The 21046-nt window shown below is 39.9% G+C and overlaps 2 protein-coding genes across 2 annotated transcripts in view; one reads left to right on the plus strand and one right to left on the minus strand.

Moving 5' to 3' along the window:
• The window catches only part of LOC121921492 (centromere protein P), a 207328-nt gene that overhangs the window by 122172 nt on the left and 64110 nt on the right, over positions 1 to 21046 (plus strand). The gene's annotated exons all lie outside the window — the stretch shown is intronic.
• Positions 1 to 21046, minus strand: part of ECM2 (extracellular matrix protein 2) — a 32632-nt gene that overhangs the window by 849 nt on the left and 10737 nt on the right. The window contains 8 exon segments of the mRNA XM_042449653.1: positions 2215 to 2541; positions 6548 to 6687; positions 7037 to 7194; positions 11537 to 11672; positions 15799 to 15833; positions 15836 to 15910; positions 17580 to 18146; positions 20736 to 20924. Of these exon segments, the coding sequence (XP_042305587.1) occupies positions 2215 to 2541; positions 6548 to 6687; positions 7037 to 7194; positions 11537 to 11672; positions 15799 to 15833; positions 15836 to 15910; positions 17580 to 18146; positions 20736 to 20924 (1627 nt within the window).

The raw sequence follows: 21046 nt of genomic DNA on the forward strand, positions 1-21046 counted from the left end.
GCAGCTTAAAAATAAGTAAGCTCCTCTGAATTTGCATTTCCATTGGCCAATCATTCTTTTGTGGATTTTAGATTATGTTGTGAAATATTTTTAGGCTTTATCTTAGTATATATACATGTGAGACCAAAATTGGTGGAGTAGATCTAGTGTGACTCAAAACAAGTATGAATAAAGCCAGGAACAGTGATCTGCACTACAGAATTAATATACTGTTTTAACTGCCATGTCTCAGTACTAAGGAGTTCTGGGATTTATAGTTTTGTGAACTATTTAGCCTTCTCCGTCAGAGGGCTCTGGTGCCACAACAAACAATAAATCCCAAGATTCCATAGGATGGAGGCATGGCAGGTAAAGCAGTGTCAAACTGCTTTACCTCAGTGCAGTTCAGCTTTATTCACCAACAATCAGCCTTTTCCTATCTTTGGGTTGACTGAATGTCTCAAAGTATATTTTAATAGCTGACACACTTGAAAGAGCACATTTGGTTATGAATAAATTGGAAGCTGGATTGTATGTCATAGACAGAATCCTAGATCTGACCTCTAGTTGTTTTGTACAATTGCTTGAAAGCTTGCTATGTGGTGATATGAACATATTATGCATAGTTCTTTACTCCAACTTTCCATACACAAAGTGTCAGTTAGTTTATAATTATCTATTTCTGTTAGCCATCATATCGGAAAGAAAAATGATGGAATTGGAGTATGCTATTTTCATGTGTGTGTGCTGCATTCATCTATAATTTTAAAAGCCTCAAGCACCATCCTTAGACTATTAAGGAGAATTTTACCAAAGAATTCACTGTGTTTATATATTCTTCACAGTGGAATGGAACTTTAAGATATATATACTCCTGGTCATGAACTAGTTTGGAGGCAGAGGGAGGGAGGCTTGCTGGATTTGAACAAAGACTGGTCTAGTGCAGCATTCTGTTTCCAGCAGTGTCAAGTCCAAGTAAAGAATGTTACAGTACTAGCTTTCCCCAACATTTGTCCCAATCATTCAGAGCTATTGTCTTTGAGTGAGGAGGTTCACTCTTGGCATCATACTAACAGCTGTTGACAAAGCCTATACTTCATGGAAAACAACTAATATCCCAACAGAAGAGGAATCGCTAGGGAAGATAGCAGATATTGCAGAACTGAATGAATTGACATATACTTGATGGCAAAGCCATTAGTCAATTCATTAAAGATTGGAAAAGGTTTCAGGATCATTTGCATCAGATTTGGGTCCAAAACACACTGCAGAAATAATCAAGTTTGAGATTGCTTTTACTGCTCTGGCTCAGTGCTAGGTAATCCTGGGAATTGTAGTTTATTGTGGCACCAGAGCTCTCTGACAGAGAAGCCTAAATGTCTCACAAAACTACAGTTCCCAGAATTTCCTAGTATTGAGCCAGGGCAGTTAAAGCAGTCTCAAACTGGATTATTTCTGCAGAGACTTAACAACTTCTGAATTTGCAGACTAAATTAATCTGTTATTATTTATTTATGGGTGGAAAAAGTAATGGCATTTGATTACTAAAAAGACTGTAGGAAGGAGAAAAATAAAGTTTATTATAAATTTAATTCTCTTTTTATGTTTGGTTAAGAAAGGTATACTTAAACAAAATGATTATTTAAGGTGACCTGTCGACATTTGGGAAGCACTTGGTTAATTCATTGTTGTGTGGTTTGCATGTGGAATGTGTATTGTTTGTTATGCATTATATAATCTGTTAGTGCCTTTTGAGTTTGAAAACGAAACAGAGCTCACCCTAATGGTGATCTATATCTATTTGATTTAATCAAATCTAAAATTCTTTTCTTGAATGTTTTTTTCCCCCTGGATAACATATTTCCTTGTGATATATTTTTGCACCTCATATATTTCCTTAAGCCCTAGGCTATATGGACTACCAGAGAATTCCAGGCCAGAGCTGCCAGTTGCCTTCAGGAAGCTAGATTCATCATCAAGATATGCAAATGCTGGCATATAATGTAAACAACAAGCACTGACCTGATCGTTATTTGTGAAGTATGACCTGTATAACCTCATAGTATTAACAAAATAATACTAGTTGTATTCCAAAAGTTCCAGTTAAAGAACTGAGCCAGTATTCAATAAGCATTGATACACAGTCAAAGAATATTTAGAGTAGAAAACTATTATTCATATATTCAATGTTATATATTATCCCAGTTTTTTATACATTACAAAATTTTTGATTACCTTATTTTGTTGTTATTGAGCCTCAGAAAATTTAGTGACCTCATTTCTGCAATTCCAAGTGGCACAGACTTCAGCTGGTTGTGATCTAAGAACACTTCTCTGAGAGAGTGATATGCTCCATAGAATGACACAGGGTCAATTCCATCATCATCAAGTTTATTAAATGAAAGGTAGAGGTACTCCAGACCAGGCCTCATGTGTCCAAATACAAATCCTGGAATTCTGTCAATTTGATTCCCTATAAGTACAAGATGCACTAAGGACTTTGGCAGATAGGAGGGAACATGATACAGCTTATTGTAAGAAAGATCAATAGATTCCAGGTTCCTACAATAAAGAAAAATAAAGATACATAAAAGTAAGATTACAAGTTAGCTGATTTCATCTTTATGCAAAATAACATATTATAAAGTAAGTGTCAAGGAACACTGGAGCACAACAGTGTTATCTGTCAAAAAGAATATGTCTTATATTTTATTCTGATAACCCTTTCGGACATAGTTTTATGGTTCTTCATAGGAGAGTGTATTACCTTAATTCAGGGGTAGGCAACCGTTTTGAGCCGGGGGGCGGGTTGCTGTCCCTCAGACAACTGGGGAGCTGAAGCCAAAAAATAAGTAATTAAATAATTTTTTAAAAATTTAAATAAATAAATAAACCGGGACAAATGTAGGACAACATTTTCAAATGGTGGACACTTTTTTAAAAAAAGTGGAGGACACGCAAAAAAATTTGCTGATTTTTTTTTAAATGTTAATATAAATGCATGTTTCTGAGGCGTCTATAAACAATTGCCCCTGCGCGCGAGAGGCCAAAGGCCCCGGCAGCAATCGGTGGCAGGACCGGTCTGGGGCCAGTCCCAAGGCCTCGCCGGGCCGCATCCGGCCCGCGGGCCGCAGGTTGCCTACCCCTGCCTTAATTGATGCACATCACACATTATTGCAGAGGATTGCACTTAAGTTCACCTCTGCTTGCTGGCATGCTTCCTTGCTTGCTTGCTCCCTTCCTCCCTCTGTCTCTTACTTATTTGCTAATGATAATATGTTTGAAATGCATGAGAGAAGAACTGGAGCTGGCAGCAGCCCTACCTGGGTCTTTCAAAGGTTTTCTAACACCTTGAGAGTACAGAGTAAGTCAGGCAGGGTTTGGGGCACTTTATATCTTTCTCCATGCCCTCTGTTGCCAGCAGGCAAAATTATGATAGCATGGTTAGCACGTATCATTGATGCAAATGTGTGAAATATACTCATCTCTCCATATTTGCAGCTTTGATATTTGTGGATTTTTCTTTGTGGATTTGATTATTAATGAATTTGATTAATATGTTCTCTTTAGGAATATCTAGGTCCTCCAGTGCAACTCTATGGTCAACTTTAACTAAAAGTTGCACTGAAAGACCTAGAAATTCCTAGAGAGAATACTCTACTAGGCCTTTGTAGCTCCTCCAGTGCAGTTCTATGATCAGTGTCTGTCGGATGTTGACCGCAGAATTGCACTGGAAGACCTAGAGATTCCTAGAGAGGTGTTCTCTCAGGTAAAAATGTAGTGTTTTTGTTAGTTGTGGTTTTTCCATATTCACGAGGGTCTTGTGCCCCTAACCCTAGCAAATACGGAGGGACAAATGTACATTTACCCTTATTACTTGCGAGAGAGTGAAAAAAGAAAAGAACAATGGGACCTATTGAAATTTTGGGTATTCAGGCTGTATCTGTCAACTTTTGAGTTTAAGGGTAAGGCTGTAAACTGGCAGTTCCATTTGAATGCTTTAATGCTTTTTAGTTTAATCCAAGGAACAGAAGATAGCTGCAGAGAATGCAGTGGACATTTGGATGTACCAATTTTTGTCAGGGGGTGAGAGAGTGGCCAGACACTTTGATGAGCCACAACTCATAAACACAGGGGCTACTAGTGCTTTCAGGAGCTGTTGCCTGGTGAACTCTGGTACATAAACTGGTACATAAACTCTTGTTCCTTTTTTGCCCTTGAGGTATAGAAATCTGAAGTAGCCTTTTAGATTTAAGGAGCTAGTAGCTCTTTACAACTATAAGGAAGAGTGGTGTATTCATCTGGTGCATATAAATAATTTTTTCTTGCCATAACTTTCAACTGATGCTACTCTGGATTCGTTAATAAAGGGTTGTAGAATGAGAAGTGTCAGCAGACCATTTGTCCTTAATAAATATTTCATTTTTCCATTTAAAAAAAAACCCTTTTTCCAACCACCTACACTTTTCCCATAGCTATTGCTCAGATATTTTACATAGCTGTCAGTTTCCAGGACCTGACAAATTCTTCAGAAAAATAGTAAGAACCATGAAGATATTCACAGTCAGTTTAGGGCATCTCTGCTAAAGTAATATTTTCCCCCTGTAGGTTAAAAAAAATCTCCTCTCTCCACCCATCAGTTACAGCATTAGGAATGCTTTTTTAATTTTATTTTTCATAACTTGGACTATTTGGCCTGTCATAAATCCCAAATGTTAAAAAACTTTATCTTCAAAAGGGGAAAACAGAGTGCTAATACACTCGTCCCTCCGCAGCCGCTTGGGTTAGGGAATAAGACCCCCATGAATGTAGAAAAACCACAAATAACAAAAACAGTGTGTTTTTACCTAAGAGAATGCCTCTCTAGGTCCTCCAGTGCAACTCTGTGAGCAACATCTGCCAGACATTAACCATAGAATTGCGCTGGAAGAGCTACAAATGCCTAGTGGAATGTTCTCTCTAGGAATCTTTAGGCCCTTCGGTGTGACTTTTGGTTAAAGTTGACTATAGAGTTGTGCTGGAGGACCTAGATATTCCTTGAGAGAACATATTAATAAAATCTGTGAATAATCAAATCTGCAAAAGTCAAAGCTGAAAATGTGGAGGGATGAGTGTACAGTGCACCCTTTTTTTATGCAGGCGATCCGTTCCGGACCCACCCACCCCCCAGCATAAAAAAATGCATATGCTCAAGCCCCATTGAAAGTAATGGGGCTCGTGCATGCGGTGGCGGTGCGGTGGCACACGAGCGCCCCATTAATCTAAATGGGACACGCTGCCCCACGCACTCCTGCCTGGCTCCCTCATGGCTTTTAGCGTATGCTGAAAGCCGCGTATAGTGCGTCCGCGTATAATGCAGGTGCACTGTATATGAGCACAAATAATGATGACAACTAGATGCTTTACTTCTTTATTTTTTCAAGACATAAGGATCCCACTATTTAGTGAGATTTATTATAATGTTCTGTTACTTGTTAAAAGTGTATAATTACTGCAGTAATACTCCAGCTCAAATATTTAGGATCAGAATCAATTTGATAGAAGGTGCTTTTTGATGTTTATTGTTGTATGCCTTCAAGTAATTTCTGACTTTCGGAACCCCCTAAGCGTTTTAGGTCTTCTTAATTTTGTTTTAATTAAACCAAACATCCATGTGATGATTAGCTGGAAAAATCCTAAAATAATCATGCTTGGACAGGGTGTGAGAGTTAATATGGAACATGTGAGATTTTTTTATGGAAGTTGCCTTGGGTCCCAGCTCGGGAGAAAGGAGTATATTAAATAAACAAACAAACAAACAAATAAATAAGAATGTCTTCAGGCTATCAGCAGAAAATCAAAAATTCATTTGCCATATTTCCAGAGCCGCTGTACATCCCTGTTTGTTTGCCACCTTTGTTCATATTATCTACTAAATGCAAAGAGATCTATAGAAAATGTCTCCTGCATACACTTTGTGCTTGTGTCTGTACTAGTGAAAAAGACTTATATCATTATTGCTTTCTTCAGAAGTACAACAGAAACTGCACCATGGTGCGTTCCATCTTGCGGATTTTTAGCATGTGCCAAGGAATGGGTGGGAGGATTTTTTTAAAAGTTTGCCACTGCAGAAGGGGAAAAGCACCCCCCCCCTTTCCCTGTTTGAAAATGTCTGTTGTACCTCTACTTGCCTCCCACATCTCATTCAGCAATGAGGAAGGGACAGTCTGGTATACTTCTCTTGATATTGTCTCTCAGCCATAAATAAAATAATATAAGAGATTCTGATCCTTCCCGTAGGAAAATGTAAAGGATGAACACTTTACATTGAGATATTTGTAGGAGGCAAAAGTAATACACGTCTCTTTTGCTGTTCTCCCTTCTCTAAAATCCAGCACCAAGTGAGAAAAAGACACTGCCCCCACCCATGTTCTCTTTGTGCCATAGTTGAGGAGTGAGACAGTCAGCAAATAAGAGTGTTTACTGTGCCAAGATACATTTTCTGGAACCCATGTGTTCTGTACAGTACATTTTAAAAAATTCTATACTGTACTTAAATAAATGGAAAAAATTACACAAGCTTACTTACTCATGATTGATCCACGCCAAAGGGGCTATTCTGTTTTCTTCTAATTTGTTGTGCCGTAGAACAATTGTATTTATATTTTTAGTATGATTAAAGCAGATATCTGTGATTTCTTCAATTTCATTATTATCAAGGTATAATTCCTGTTTAAATACAAAGCAGGAAAAGGAAATACATGAACAAAATGGTTTTAGTACATTAAAAAAAACAACAATGGTTACAAATGAAATGCCAAAGAAAGTGAAAAATATCTTCCCTGTTTCCTGATAAAATTGGTTAAGACATATGAGTTCCAAGTAAAAAGAAAAGAAGCAGGCATCCCCACCAACATATTTTGTGCTGGGTTTGTAACTGAACCTGGATTTAAATCCAAAAAGTAGTTAACTAATGTAGCATTTTTGAACTCATTGACATTTACCAATGGATAAAGGTACTGTAGAAAGAAGGAAAGAGAAAGAAAGAAAGAAAGAAAAAGAAAGAAAGACGTTTTACCTCAATGGAATGGGGAAGACCCTGTGGAATAATCCGAAATTTATTTCGTGCAAGCCGCAAATATGACAAACTCTTCAAAGGCTGGAAAGCTAAAGGGCTGACATTTGCTTCACTAAGTTTGTTTCCTTCTAATTCCAGTGTCACCAACTTTTTTAAACCTTTAGGAAAAAACATAATTGTGAAAGAAGCAGCATATTTAGATACAATTGTAAAATACTATTTATTGTCTTTACTAAGGGGCTCTACAGACCGCCCTGATAGAGCGGCATTCCAGCGCCCTTTACAGTGATGGATCGGGACACCAACAACTGCATGCCTCGGCTCCAATCCGGCAGTTTGCCACTCTAAAAAGGATTGGCAAAATGCCACTCCTTTTTAGAGTGGCAAAAAGATGCCCTTGCTACCTCTACAACAGCTACCTCTACAACAGGCGGGCAGGCGGGGGACACAACGCCAGCGTCGGGGCATGCAGTCGCCACGCGCCCATTCCACCCCAATGCCAGCATTTCTTGTTGGCCAGTAGAGGCCCTTAGTGACTTGCCTCTGCTCATTCAGTGACAATCAGAGCTTAGTGAGGATCAGAAGACTGGTTTTGAGTATTCTCACCCAATTCTTTTTTTACTCATTTGCAATCCCAAAATATTTGCAGGGTCATTTTTATAATAATATTCTTTAACAAAAGTAGAATTGCTTAAAGTTTTCTGCATGCAATTTGTCTTCAGTACTGGTTAATATGGGTTCATAAGACATAGCTGTGGTTATAATAATACATTAAAATTTGCTATGGTATTTCATTATAGCAACAGTTTTTTCAGACAAAAATTATATGCCATTTAAAACATAGACCTGCATTGTTTGGATTCAAATAAATAGTTTTATCTTACTCTTTATAAGAATTTTAATAGCTAAAGCAAGACCATCCCCTTCATGGAAACTCTTTCATTGTTTTTCTGGATCTCTCTCTCCCCTTGTGAAAAATAGGACACTTGGGAAACCACTGTTAGAAGTTGACAGATACAATAAGTTTTAAAATTAGGTTGCATGTATTGTAACTAAAGCTGCATCTACACTGCGAGTTAATGCTGTTTGACACAGCTTTAACTGACATAGCTCAGTGCTATGAATTCTGGAATCTGTAGTTTTATGACATATTGAGCTCTGTCAGAGAGCTCTGGTACCACAACAAATCATAAGATTCCATAGGATGGAGCCATGACAGTTAAAGTAGTGTCAAACTATTCTCTGCAGTGTGGCGGTAGCCTAAGTGACTTATGAATTGATAGTTTTTATCACTTTTTACCATTTGTGGCTGTTACACAACAGCATCGTATCAAGTTCCTGTGTATACCTAGGTTGGTTATAAGATTCAAGGCCTAAGCCCAGGGGAAGAAAACAAGCCCAGTCCTTCCTCCGTCCTCACAGTTTTGGAAACCGTGTCCCTTGTGTATGCACGAGGGATGAACGGAGGGGGAAATAATGGGGCACATGCCCAAGGCATGCATGCTCCTGTGGCCGTGCGCCTATATTTAAGCCAATGGGGCTTGAATATATGCGAAACTCCATTTTCGGGGGGGGGGGGGGGCTGGAATGGATCCTCCATGAAAACAGTGGGTTGACTGTATACTTAATAGGCTCAGGAAACTGTGATCTTAGCTTTAAAACAATTCCCATAAGAAAAAAAATAAACTAGATTTATTTATTTCATTATATGATTTATAACCCACCTTTTCCCCAAAAAGACCTGAGGCAGTTCACAAGATATGATAGCAAATATAAATAAAAACACAGGAAATTATAATATTAAAATGTGACGTTAATTTTTATCTATTATTAAATATTACAGTAAAATATTAAATATTTGCAATAATAAAACACAAAGTTACGATGTAAAATATGCAGCAGTTTAAAAGTTTTTAAAAATAAAGGCTCCTTCACAGTAGGTCACTTGCTAGAAGCCCATCTCAATAAGGGCTTGGCCTGCTGGGAGAAGGACATCAGAAGAGGATTCAGCCTCTCTTCGAAATGACAGATATACAGCCAGTGAATAATAGCTGAGTAGTCTGGAATCTGGGTATACAGCTGGTTCTAAAACAGATATGTTCAGCTTCTACGTCTTCCATACTATAATAGGTTCCACCCTTAAGGCCTGGGCACCATAACTGATGGGGACAGGTGCTGGAAATTTCACTCCAGCAACAAGTTACTCATAAAAAAAAATTATACCATAAAACTGTTTTCCTTACATGTACAATGTCCAGATTTTTAAGGTCTTATGATATTTGCTGTAACCATCAAAGAGAGTGTTTAGAAGTGTCAAGCACCCTTCTGGACAGTGAACTTCCTATTTGTAAAACCAGACCAAGGATCAGAGATGAGAAGGAGGACCTGTTTCTCATATTTGTGCTACTTATTATGAATAATGATTGGAATTGATAGTAGCTTCAGAATGCATTGCACGGGTGTGCAACTTTGTCAGAATTCAGTCCATTCATTCATTGTCCCACAGGCAACATGCACGGTTCATGGATGTGCGATCTTCTTTTTTAAAAAATCACTTCCTGGTAGCTTCTGGATATGTGATTCTCCTTCAAGGCTCTCATGGACTTTGGTTTAAAGCTGCTGCCCTGTGCCTACAGGCAACAAGTGCCAGGAGAGACAGGGTATAGTATGGAGAATCAATTATGGATGAATCAACCCAGTACATGTTGTACATGGCTAGTCAAGGATGTTTACTAAAACTGAAAGGAGTGCAGAAGCAAGGTCTTAGCTGTTCCAGAATCTGTCATGAGAAGCCAGCAGTTGTGACAACCAAAGCCACAAGGAAAAGAGATGGAAGCTAGTCCAGAGGTTAAGAATCCAAATAAATCCACAAACATAAAAGCCAGGGAGGATGAACTGTTGCAAGCAACAAAAACTTCCAGCAGGAGCTGTGGGATTTATAGCCACTTAAACTTGAGATTCCAGGGTCTTGATTGTTCAGCTTTTCTTATCCAAGACGTGTTGGCTCCTCTACCACTTTTCCTTGTCATGATGACATTCCACAAATGATGTATCTTCTCCATATCTCTCAACCTCAGCTGAGGTGGGGGGCCCACCTTGCTGAAGTTCTTCATCAGCTTCAAGTTTCCTGCATGGCAGGGGGCTGAATTGGACGGCTCTTTGTGGTCTCTTCCAACTCTATGATTCAATGCATTATGCCTCCCACAATCTTTTCTAACTGTTTTTTGTATACAGTACTCCAAACTCAGTATAATGCTGATAGAAGTCATATAATGCTGGGTTTGTGAGCAAAGCGACCCACAAAGCATTTCTGGTTATGGGTAAACTCCCTACATTTTTATTCTAGAATGATTCACTAAATAACAAGTATTTTCCAGAGTACTCTTGGAAAATTGCTTTGACTCATGGCATTATTTTATTTTATTTTCATTTAATTTTAGTCCAAGTCCCCAGCACCAGTTATCTACACAGAACTAAATGTCCTTAAAGGATAATATCTAAGGTTTTGGTGACTTATATGGGTTATAAGTTTCCCAGAACTTTGCTAAGTATAGCTTCTTTTGTTCTGAAGTTGGACAGCATCACGGGGGCTACCACTAGTTTGTGGAGTCTTAAAAAAATTACCTTTGTGGGAATTTGCTTAATTTGCTGGGAGCAGCAACTGGAATATGGATAAAAAGAAGGTATTTTAAATCAGGAGTGGTTCTCTAGATGTTTCGGCCATGGTGGGTAAGGCTCTTGGAAGTTATAGGCCAAAATATCTGGAAATCCAAAGATTCCCCACTCCTGTTGCAGTTTATTTTTCCCGTTATCTTGAATATTGTGTATCTTGTTTTGCATTCCAAGCTAGGTGAATTTAATTGTAAATTGTATTCCAAGGTAACTAGAGATTTTAGTATTAGTATATAATTCTATAGGAATGTAAAAGCATGTGCTAGGAAGCTTACTGTGGACAAATCCAAGATGCATCTACTTCATCACTCATCTGGATAGATTTAAATTATTCGTAATAGAATGCCTGTCCATCTCATAGAATTTGGAATGACATCATTAACTGAACCAGTTTGTATATGAACTGGTTAAAGCCAATTTCTACACAACTCACTCTAGAACATTGTGACATACCTAAGAGATGCGTTCAGTAGTTTAAATTCACCCGCATTATATTAAGGAATGAATTCTTGTGCATACAGATAATTTCCTGCTAGTGATTCCCGTGATTGTTTCTGAGAGGCTTGGCTTAGACAATATGGTTCCCAGTATGGATCTCACATGGGGACTTCTACAATTTATGAGCTTTCCTTAAGTGAAATAATACTTGTAGGTAATTGTAATTGGTATAAGATACTCTTATTTACAGAATCCTATGGAGAAAATAAATATGTTTCATAATACAGTAATAAGGAATTTCCTCACCTCAAAACCAAAGATCTCCACTCTTTCTGACCATTAATTTCAAAGCTCCTGTTACCTCAATTACCTGAATTGTGTATAAAATACCTTGAAAGCTGTCTTCATCAATTGCATGTAGTTGGTTTTCATTTATTTTAAGTTCTTCTAAAGTTGATGGCAAACCAGCTGGAACATGGACTAGTGCATTTCCATCCATATATAAACGCTGCAGATTTTTCAGGATCTGAATCATCAGAAAAAGTTAGTTACAACATATGAAAAATCAAATTGTGAGCCTCTATCCACATAACATGCCTCAGTGTGTGTTTTCCAACACTGTTTGCTTTGTGTTAACATTTCCTATATAATCATTATAACTTGGCTATAATGACCAAGGGGGTCAATAGATGGCCCCTAAGGTGCGGCTCCATGCTGCCCCTTTCCTCGCCAGATGAGGGTCGTGGCAACTACATGCAGGTGGTGTGGGGACAGAGTAAGGGCGGCCAGCATGCGGACACCACATCCCCGGTCTGCCCCAAGATCGATGTACAGCCTGTATCTTGTCTCCAGGCCAAATTGTGCATGGTGTGTATGATTTCAGGCAAGTTCAGTAGCCCTCATAAAGTACAGAATTAAGATACAATACAAAATTTTAGTTACTGAAAAGAAACAAAATATAAAGTTCCCCCTAGCAACTAGGGCGTAGGCTACCCATTTAAGCTTTTTTCCCTACCTCTATTAGGTTTTTGTCCTATTTGCCTGGTTCTTTCTGTAACAATTTAGCTATTGAAGTTTATTGCATGGGGGGAAAAACGTTAAGCGTTCCCAGAATGGCGCCTCCTGGAACACATTGGGAACCCGATAGGAACGCCCGGCGGCAACGGCAGCATTCCGCCGTGCGGTAAACTAGCATTCTGGGACCCATCGGGTTCCCATCACGCTCCGTGTGCGCCCGCGCTTGTGCTCGTTAGAACCCATCGGGGAATGTTTTTCCCCCATGTGATAAACCTCATTATCTTCAGCACTTGATGAACTCCTGCCCTTAAAAATACTGTCACCCTCTCTCCCTTATAACTCAGTTTAAAGGCCTTCAGATCAAATTTTTGTAACCCTTGGCAAAACACATCTCCTGAAAGTTTTGAGGTGCAACTCTCTTTTCTAAGCACCTAAAAGTTTTACCTAGACAGCACCTAAAGATTTTTCTAGATGTAGCAGTACAAAGAAATACAAAGAAGGTATTGGTAATTCTGCCTTTTCTCTGTCTCCTGTTCATTTTGCCATCTTCTCCACTTTATTACTTTAGGATTTTGGATTTTATTTTTTTGCTGTATAAAATAATAAATAATAAAAATTATTTATTATACCGCCCATACAACCAGGGCGGTTGTACAACCTTCTAAATACATAGAATTGCCATATACATAAACAAATACATAAAAAATTCTAGCCAGCTTGCCACTGCTGACATGGGGAGGGGGGAGAAGTTATCGGGGCCCTTATCAGGGAATGCCTGTTTAAACAAGAAGGTCTTCAGCCCTTTTTGAACTGGGCCAGGGAGGTGGCCGAGGGAGCTCAATGGGCAGGGAGTTCCAAGGGTCGGGGCCGAGGTGGTAAAAGTCCTCTTAGCGTGGAGGCTAGTCTGGCCCCCGGAACCCTCAATAGCTGCTGCCCAGATGTTCTGAGAGGTGGGGCGGATTGTATGGGAGAGAGCGGTCCTCAAGGTATCCTGGGCCCAAGCCATTTAGGGCTTTTATGGTAATAACCAACACCTTGTATTGCGCCCGGAAGTGAATAGGCAGCCAGTGCAGATCTTAAGCACGGTGTATGTGACTGGCTCGGGTATGCCAGTAACCAGTCTGGCTGCCATTTCTGCACTAATTTTAGCTTCGGGTGTGGTACAAGGTTGCCCCAGTAGAGCGCATTGCAGAAGTCCAAATGAGAGGGTTACCAGAGCGGTTACTACTGTTTCAGGTCCCTCTGGCCCAGGTAGGGACGCAGCTGGCGTATCAGCCGAAGCTGATAACAGTGCTCCTGACCGTCGCATCACCTGAGATGTAAGGTGGAGCGATGAATCAAGGAGCACCCCCAGACTGCGTACCGAGTCCTTCACAGGAAGCGTGATCCCGTTCAGGACAGGTGGAACCACCGCCATCCCTGGTCCAGAGGAACCTATCCGAGCACCTCCGTCTTCTCTGGATTCAGGCTGAGTCTGTTGTCCTCATCCAGCCCATTACCGACTCCAGACAGGCCACGAGAGGGAGACGCCACTCCGGTCACTGCATCAGTCGGAGACATAGAGAAGACATTTGGGTGTCATCAGACTTCTGAACCCCACGCCCCATGTCTCCGGAAGATCTCTCCAGCAGTTTCATGTAAATGTTGAAAAGCATGGTAGACAGAATGTTCCTTGAGGGACCCAGATGTAAGGGCCTCTTGTCGGAGCGCACGTCTCCCAGCTGCACCATCTGGAACCTCCCAGAGAGGTAGGATCGGAACCACTGGAGCGCAGTGCCTCCAATTCCCACCCTGCCAGGCGCTCCAGAAGGTACCATGGTCTATGGTATCGAAGCCGCTGAGATGTCCAAGGCACCAACAGGGACACGCTTCCCCTGTCGATGCCCAGACGGAGATCATCGACCAAGGCGACCATGGCCGTCTCAACCCCGTAGCCCGCCCGGAAGCCGTTTGAAATGGGTCCAGATAATCCGTTTATCACGATCGATTGAAGCTGGATTGCAACCACCCTCTCGATCACCTCCCCAAAAATGGCAGTAGCGAAACTGGCCGATAATTATTATGCATCAGGGGGTGAGGAGGGCTTTTTAAGCAGCGGTTTTACTATGGCCAATTTTAAGCTGGATGGAAATTGCCCATCCCTCAAGGATGTATTTATGATCCGATGTAACAGTGAAGTTACCACCGGTCCCCCTGAGCCGCTACCATGAGGGACAGGGATCGAGAGAGCGGTTGTATGGCCACACCGCTACCCCTAAACATACTAATATATTCTGTGCTGTCAGGCCTCATCTAAGTACTTCGTTCAGTTCTGGGCATCTCATTTTAGGAAAATGTAGACCAGTTGCAGCAGGTTCAGGAAGGGGAACAAGGTTGTATGAGGATGGGAGAACAAAACCTATGAGGAAAGGTTGAGGGAGTTGGGCATTTTCAGCCTGATGGAGACTGAGAGGTGACATGATTGTACTGTTTAAACACCTCAAGGACTTTCACAGAGAAGAAGGTACAGATTCATTTTTGCTGCCTCAGAGGTAGGGCCAGGTCCAATGGGTTTAAGTCTAGAAGGATAGATGTCGATTGAACAACTTCTTGACAGTAAATGGTTCAACAAAGAACACATTAATTAGAGATGCCGTAGTTTGTTTCTCTGGATGTTCAGATAGAGGCTAAAAAAACTACTTACAGAGCAGTCTAGCTGGATTTTCTGCATTAAGTGGTTGGTTCAGTACCTCTTGAGCCCCTTCCAACACTAGATTCTATTTCTTTTTCAATCCTTTTTATTGTAAATTATTGTTTGTTATATTTGTTTTACATACGCTATGAACTTCCTTGCTTACTGATGATAGGTGGGAAACAAGTTAAACAAATGATATGGGTCCATTTTTTTTTCATGCTTAATTCTCATTTAAGTCAGTTTTTGTTAATCTCAGCATTTGGACCAGAGAAAAGGGGACTGAGCAATGCAGCTGCAGAAATGGAAACTATAGATTATATCAAATAAATTCAATATAAAGGAAAATTGTATATACCTTTTGGTCATTTCTAACTTATGGCAAGCCTATCACAGAGTTTTTTTTGGTAAGATTGTTCAGAGGGAAGTTGCCTTTGCCTTCCTCTGAGGGTGTGAACATGACTTGCCCAGAGTTCTATGCTATGACTGGCAGGAATTCAAACCCTGGCCTCCAGAGTTGTAGTCCAATGCTCAAACCACTATGTGCACTAACTCTAGAGGAAATGTAGTGAAGGTTATATTTCTGGAATGTTCCAGAATTTCATAATCATCCTGCAACATGTTTAAAGGGTCCACCACAACAATTCAGATTGGCATTAATGAAATATCCTTGACCTTCTCTATTTTCTTACTTTGAATGCAGTCCTACATCAAATTAGATATGCACTACGTTACAGTGATCCTCCCCATGTATGTGATGTAAGAGTGCAAGTCTATCTGTCATATATAGAATAATTTAACTGGGGCTCTATTGCCTATTATTCCCATATTACCTGCATTACTACAAATAATTTAAAGGCATTGATTGAAAATAATGTTAAATCCTGCAGTATTCAGTGGATCTGTTGCAATACTGGACTGCTTATAGCACTGTAATACTGCATATTAACTTTAATATTCTTACTTTTAATGCATGTGACCCTATGCTGGATGAGGTGTGTTATTTTTACGAAGTCAATCTTTCCAATTAGGAATCCCATTGAAAGCTGCATCTGGAATGGCAATGATGGCATTTCCTGGGGGAAAGTGTATATCAATGAAAATGTTAGAATTTTATCTGTTTGTTTATCATTTTCCTCTTTAGAATTCTTATTATGGTTTTATCACACAATTCTCAGTGATTAAGGAAAATGTAATGACCTAATTTTCTATGCAGGTACCGATTTTACTATCATTTGGCACCTTAAATCCCAGCAAAAGGAGAAATATATAAACAGATTATTAAAATTTAAAAATGCCGATATTGTCCCATTTTCTCCCTCAATTTCACACGTAAGAACAAAGCAAAAACAAATAGCAAGACTAGCTTATACAGTGAGCACACTGGTCAATAGAAATCGGCTTCTCAGACCTTCTACAAAGCTCTTCTCAGATTGCCTTCTCAGATCTCTCCCTTCTTGAATTCCTTAGGGGGTACAAAGAATGGCACCTGTAATGGCTCCCAAATCTTGGAATGCCTTCCCAAAAGATGTCTGACATCGATACTAACATTTTTCAACAACATGATTTTTTTTGTTTGTTTGTCAAGGCATTTTACATGCTTCTATGGTCTTCATAATTTATCTTCCTCTGAATTGTTCAATTATTTGTCTTTTAAACCCAATAGTGTATTTGTATGGCACTGTTAATTTTTATTGCATTTTACACCGCTCTAAAACAATATTTGAGTGAAGAGCGGGTTAGAGTACAGTAGGCCCTCCAAATTGCTGGGTTAGGAGCATAGACCCCTGTGAAAGTGAGAAAGTGCAAATAAAAAACCTTTTTTACCTAAGAAACACCTCTTTAAGGATATCTAGGTCCTCCACCACAACATCTGGCAGAGGTTGACCTAGAATAGCATAGCAATGTACATTTCTATACCCGCTTATCAGTGCACTTTGCATTCCCTAAGCGTTTACAACTGTAAGCTAATTGCCCCCAACATCTGGGTATCATTTTAGCGACCTTGGAAGGATGCAAGCCTGAGTCGAGCTTGAGGCTTTTGCTGGTATTGAACTCGCAACCTTGTGATTTTCAGTTTATCGCATGGGCTTAAACCGCTCCCCAGCGCGTTCTAACGGGGGCGAGCGGGGGTGCGCAAGGAATGCGATGTGCACCGGATGGGGCCCAAAACGCGACTTATCGCACGGGGGGACGCCGCCGTGCCGCCGCACGTTCCCATCGCGTCCCAATTCGGTTCCAGAGGCGCCCTTTCTGGGAACTGTTTCAAAGCGCCCCAGAAATGGCGCCCTCTGCAAACGAATTGACCGATAGGAATGCGCCTCTTGGCAGCGGCGGCGTACTGCGATAAAGTCGTGTTTTGGGCCCCATCCGGTGCCCATCGCGTTCCTTGCGTGCCCCCGTTCGCCCCCATTAGAACGCGCTGGGGAGCGGTTTAAGCCCCATGCGATAAACTCTTTTGAGTGAGTGGCTGCAGTACAGGCATTTAACCACTGCACCACCAGGGCTCTTTTTTAAAAATTGCACTGGGGGTCCTACAAATGCCTACGCAGTGTTTTCTCTAAGAATCTCTAGGTGCTGCAGTGTGACCCAACCTCTGGTAGAATCCTGAAGGAAGACATAAAGATTCCTAGACAGAACATATTAATCAAATTTGTGAATAATCAAATCCCCCAAAGTCAAAACCTCAAATGTGGAGGGCCAATTATATTTTAAATCTTTTATTTTTTTAAAAAAAATCCTTACCCACAAGTTCTATGCCTGTAATCTCTCTGTCCATGATCGGTGGTATTTGTGTAAGTTTGGCATTAATACAGCTTACTGTGTTGTCCAGGAAAGAACATCCAATTGGCAATGGAGGGATTTCAGTAGGAGGCACAGGGACTGGGAAACGAGGGGGCATTCTAAATACATCACCACGCAAAATATCTTCTTCTTCCTCCTCCTCCTCTTCCTCTTCCTCCTTCTCCTCACTACCTTCATTCTCTTCGACTTTATTTTGTTCTTGCTCTTTTTTTAGTTCCTTTTCAATTCTTAGCTCTTCTTCTTCATATGCTCTTCTTTTTTCTTCTTCTATCCTCATTTTCTCCTCTTTTTCCATTTGATCATTTATGTGTCCCTGTTTTCTTCTCTGTTTGTGGCTTTTTATTCTTTTCCTGCTAATGCTACCTTTCTTTTTTATAGTCATTTCTTTTTTGTCAAATACTTTCTCCTCTTTTTCATCCCTTTGACCGTGTCTCTGTCGACCTTGCTGGACTGGATCACTGCGGTCATTAGGCTCTGGAGAATCACCAGAAAATTCAGATGCATCACCTAATAAAATAGTACTTGATGCTGGGTGTAAGGAAGCCATGATGATGGAGACATCAATTGACAGCCATATAAAGATAAATGATAATTCAAGTTTTTACCAGTAAATATTATTAATAAGAATAATTACAATTCTGTAGTAGATAATAATATTTCCATATTAGAAAAATGTATATAAAATTACAAAAATTAGAAGGTTTTTCCCATTCTTTTTAGTAGTTTTATTGAAGACAAATATAGGACTGAAATCTATTGGTTAGGCCCAACTAGAATTTACCCATTACATCAATTGCTGAAGGGTGAGTCAATGCCTAGGTAATTTCCATGAAATGTTTGTATTGTATAGTCAGCCCTCCTTATCCACGGATTCCTTATCCACAGATTCAATCATCCACAGCTTGAAAATATTCAAAAAATATATAAATTTCAAAAAGCCAACCTTGATATTACTATTTTCTATAGGGACATCATTTTACTATGCCACCGTATATAATGGGACTTGGGTTTCCACAGAGGTTGATATTCATGGGGGGTCCTGGAACTAAACCCCAGTGGATACCAAGAGCCCACTGTACAGTCTGTCTTCAACACCCAGGTTTAACTATCACAGATTTGATTGGTATTTGTGATTTTGCCTGAGGAGGGAGAGCAGGTGAGTGGCTGGATACAGTATGCAGGAGATGCCCCTGTCTCTCAGTTGCCGCCACTGCTGCTGCTAAATGGCACTTCAGTGGGCAGCACTCTGGTCTGGCCTCTGCCTCGTCCTGGTGAGCCCATATCCCAGTTGCCTGCTAGCCAGCCAGCCAGCTCACCAAGCATCTGTCAATCTGCGTGCTGCCCTCTGCTTGCCTGGCCCTGGCTCCAGACCCTCCCTCCTAGCAGGCAGCCTGGAGATGGTGCCCAGAAGAGGAGGGAGGGAAAGGCCTCTGATTTCCATGTGCCCATCCCTGCTACCCTCCAGATTCCTTCCCTCCACTGTGCCTGATGCCTCCACATTGTAGTTGTAGAAGAAAGTGTAGATTTAATTTTTTTAAAATTTAAAAATTAAAATATTTTTTAAAAAATATTTACATTATTTCATAAAATCAAGCAGAATGGTGTCTTGGCCAAGAGGTCTATCCTATGGATGCTCAGTTTAAGACCCATCACCATGTGGGTTCATATGGATCTTTATTGTCTTTTTCTGTCTGTCTGCTCTCTTGCCTTGAGGAACAGTCCCAATTATAATACCTATATAATGCATTTAGATGCCTATAAAAAGATGAGCAGGTAGTAGATGAGTAAAGATAGCTATCATCTGGCAAATTCTGCAACATATACAACAAATGCAACATATACCTTGTAATATTTAAAATAGGGATGGAAATCATGGACCCTCCAGACACTATTGGACTGCAAATCCCAATAGTTCTAACTAACTAGCCAGCAATAAAGAATGCTGGAGGCTGAAATCCAACATCATCTGCAAGGCCACATGATTCCTGCCCTTGCTTTAAGATTTACTTTATTAAACTAAGTGTTGTTACCCTTGTGTGAGTCATTTCCTAATTTTCATTCCTAACAAACAGAAGCACTTTAAGGTAAATATATTTCCTAAATTAATAAAAATAACATTATCAAGAAAACAACAGCAAACTATACTAGCTTTTATAAACTACTCCGTTGTGTTGTGAATTAACACGATGTAGTGATCAGATTTGCACCATTGTTCAGGAAATAAATGAAGATATATTAGAGAAGGCTTTATTTAAAGCAGTAATTTAAATCAAACTTTTCTTTCCCTCTTTATTGCAACATTATAATGGCACAAGAAAATTGATTGGGTTTTTTTTAACATATGGCTGACAGTAAGGGTGTTCTCTGTTTGTGTGAAGAAATAAAAGCACTGAGTATGCTATGCCCAAAGAATATGACACTTTTAGACCAGCTTGCACTTCATCCTGGTACAGATGATCTGGAATTCATCCACCCATATTTCACTGAGACCCATAATCTCACCTTTAAGAAATAGACAGGTCTGTTATAGAGCTTGTGGCTCAGATAGGTTCTTGCAGTAGATTATAACATTCCTGTGACAGTAACAGTTCAGAAAGTACCATGATCATAAATATCAGCTGTAGGTATACTGGTCCAAATTTGTTGTTATTCCCACTTTAGTGTAAAAACTTTAGTGTAAAAGCATAGAAACAATGGGACTTAGGGTGCATTTACAACTCTAGAAGTAATGCAGAAGTAATGTACAACTTTACATGGTTCTACCTTACATAGGATGGGGCTATAGCACTTAAAGTGGTGTTAAACTTTATTATTTCTACAGTGTAAATACACTGTAGTTGTGAACAATTTGTCCATATAATTATTCTGTCAGCCTGCTCTAGGTATGACTAACATTGGAGTTATCCTATTTCCAAGAGAGCTGTAATTTGCATATGTATCTCAGCATGGACTGACGGTCCAATATAATCTTTTGAACAGATAGTACAATAAGTGTGACTGTCCTTTAGCATTTGCATGAATTACATTTACAGTTACTAAAATGTACTTTGTATACACATGCTTTGTTTCAGGTATTAAGAAATTAATATACTGTACCAATATCTGTACACACGGGACAGCACTCTCCTTCGGGTATCTTGGGTTTGCGACATGTCAGGGGGTGGCACAAGGTTTCATCACACAACACCTTTCCTTTTGAGCAGAGGCATGTAATGCAAGGTTTAGGCGACCACACTGCCTTATCATACAAAATCATTCCATTTGCAAAACAACGTCCTTGCTTTCCTAATGAAAGAAACAAAGAACAAGATAATTTTTAAAATGTGCAACAATGGTAATAGTGGTTTGGTTTTACACACAATCAACCTCCTATAAAACTCTATAGGAGCTCTTGTTACCCATGAGTA

Source organism: Sceloporus undulatus, chromosome 2 (genome assembly GCF_019175285.1).
Source record: "Sceloporus undulatus isolate JIND9_A2432 ecotype Alabama chromosome 2, SceUnd_v1.1, whole genome shotgun sequence".
Classification (NCBI taxonomy): Eukaryota; Metazoa; Chordata; class Lepidosauria; order Squamata; family Phrynosomatidae; genus Sceloporus; species Sceloporus undulatus.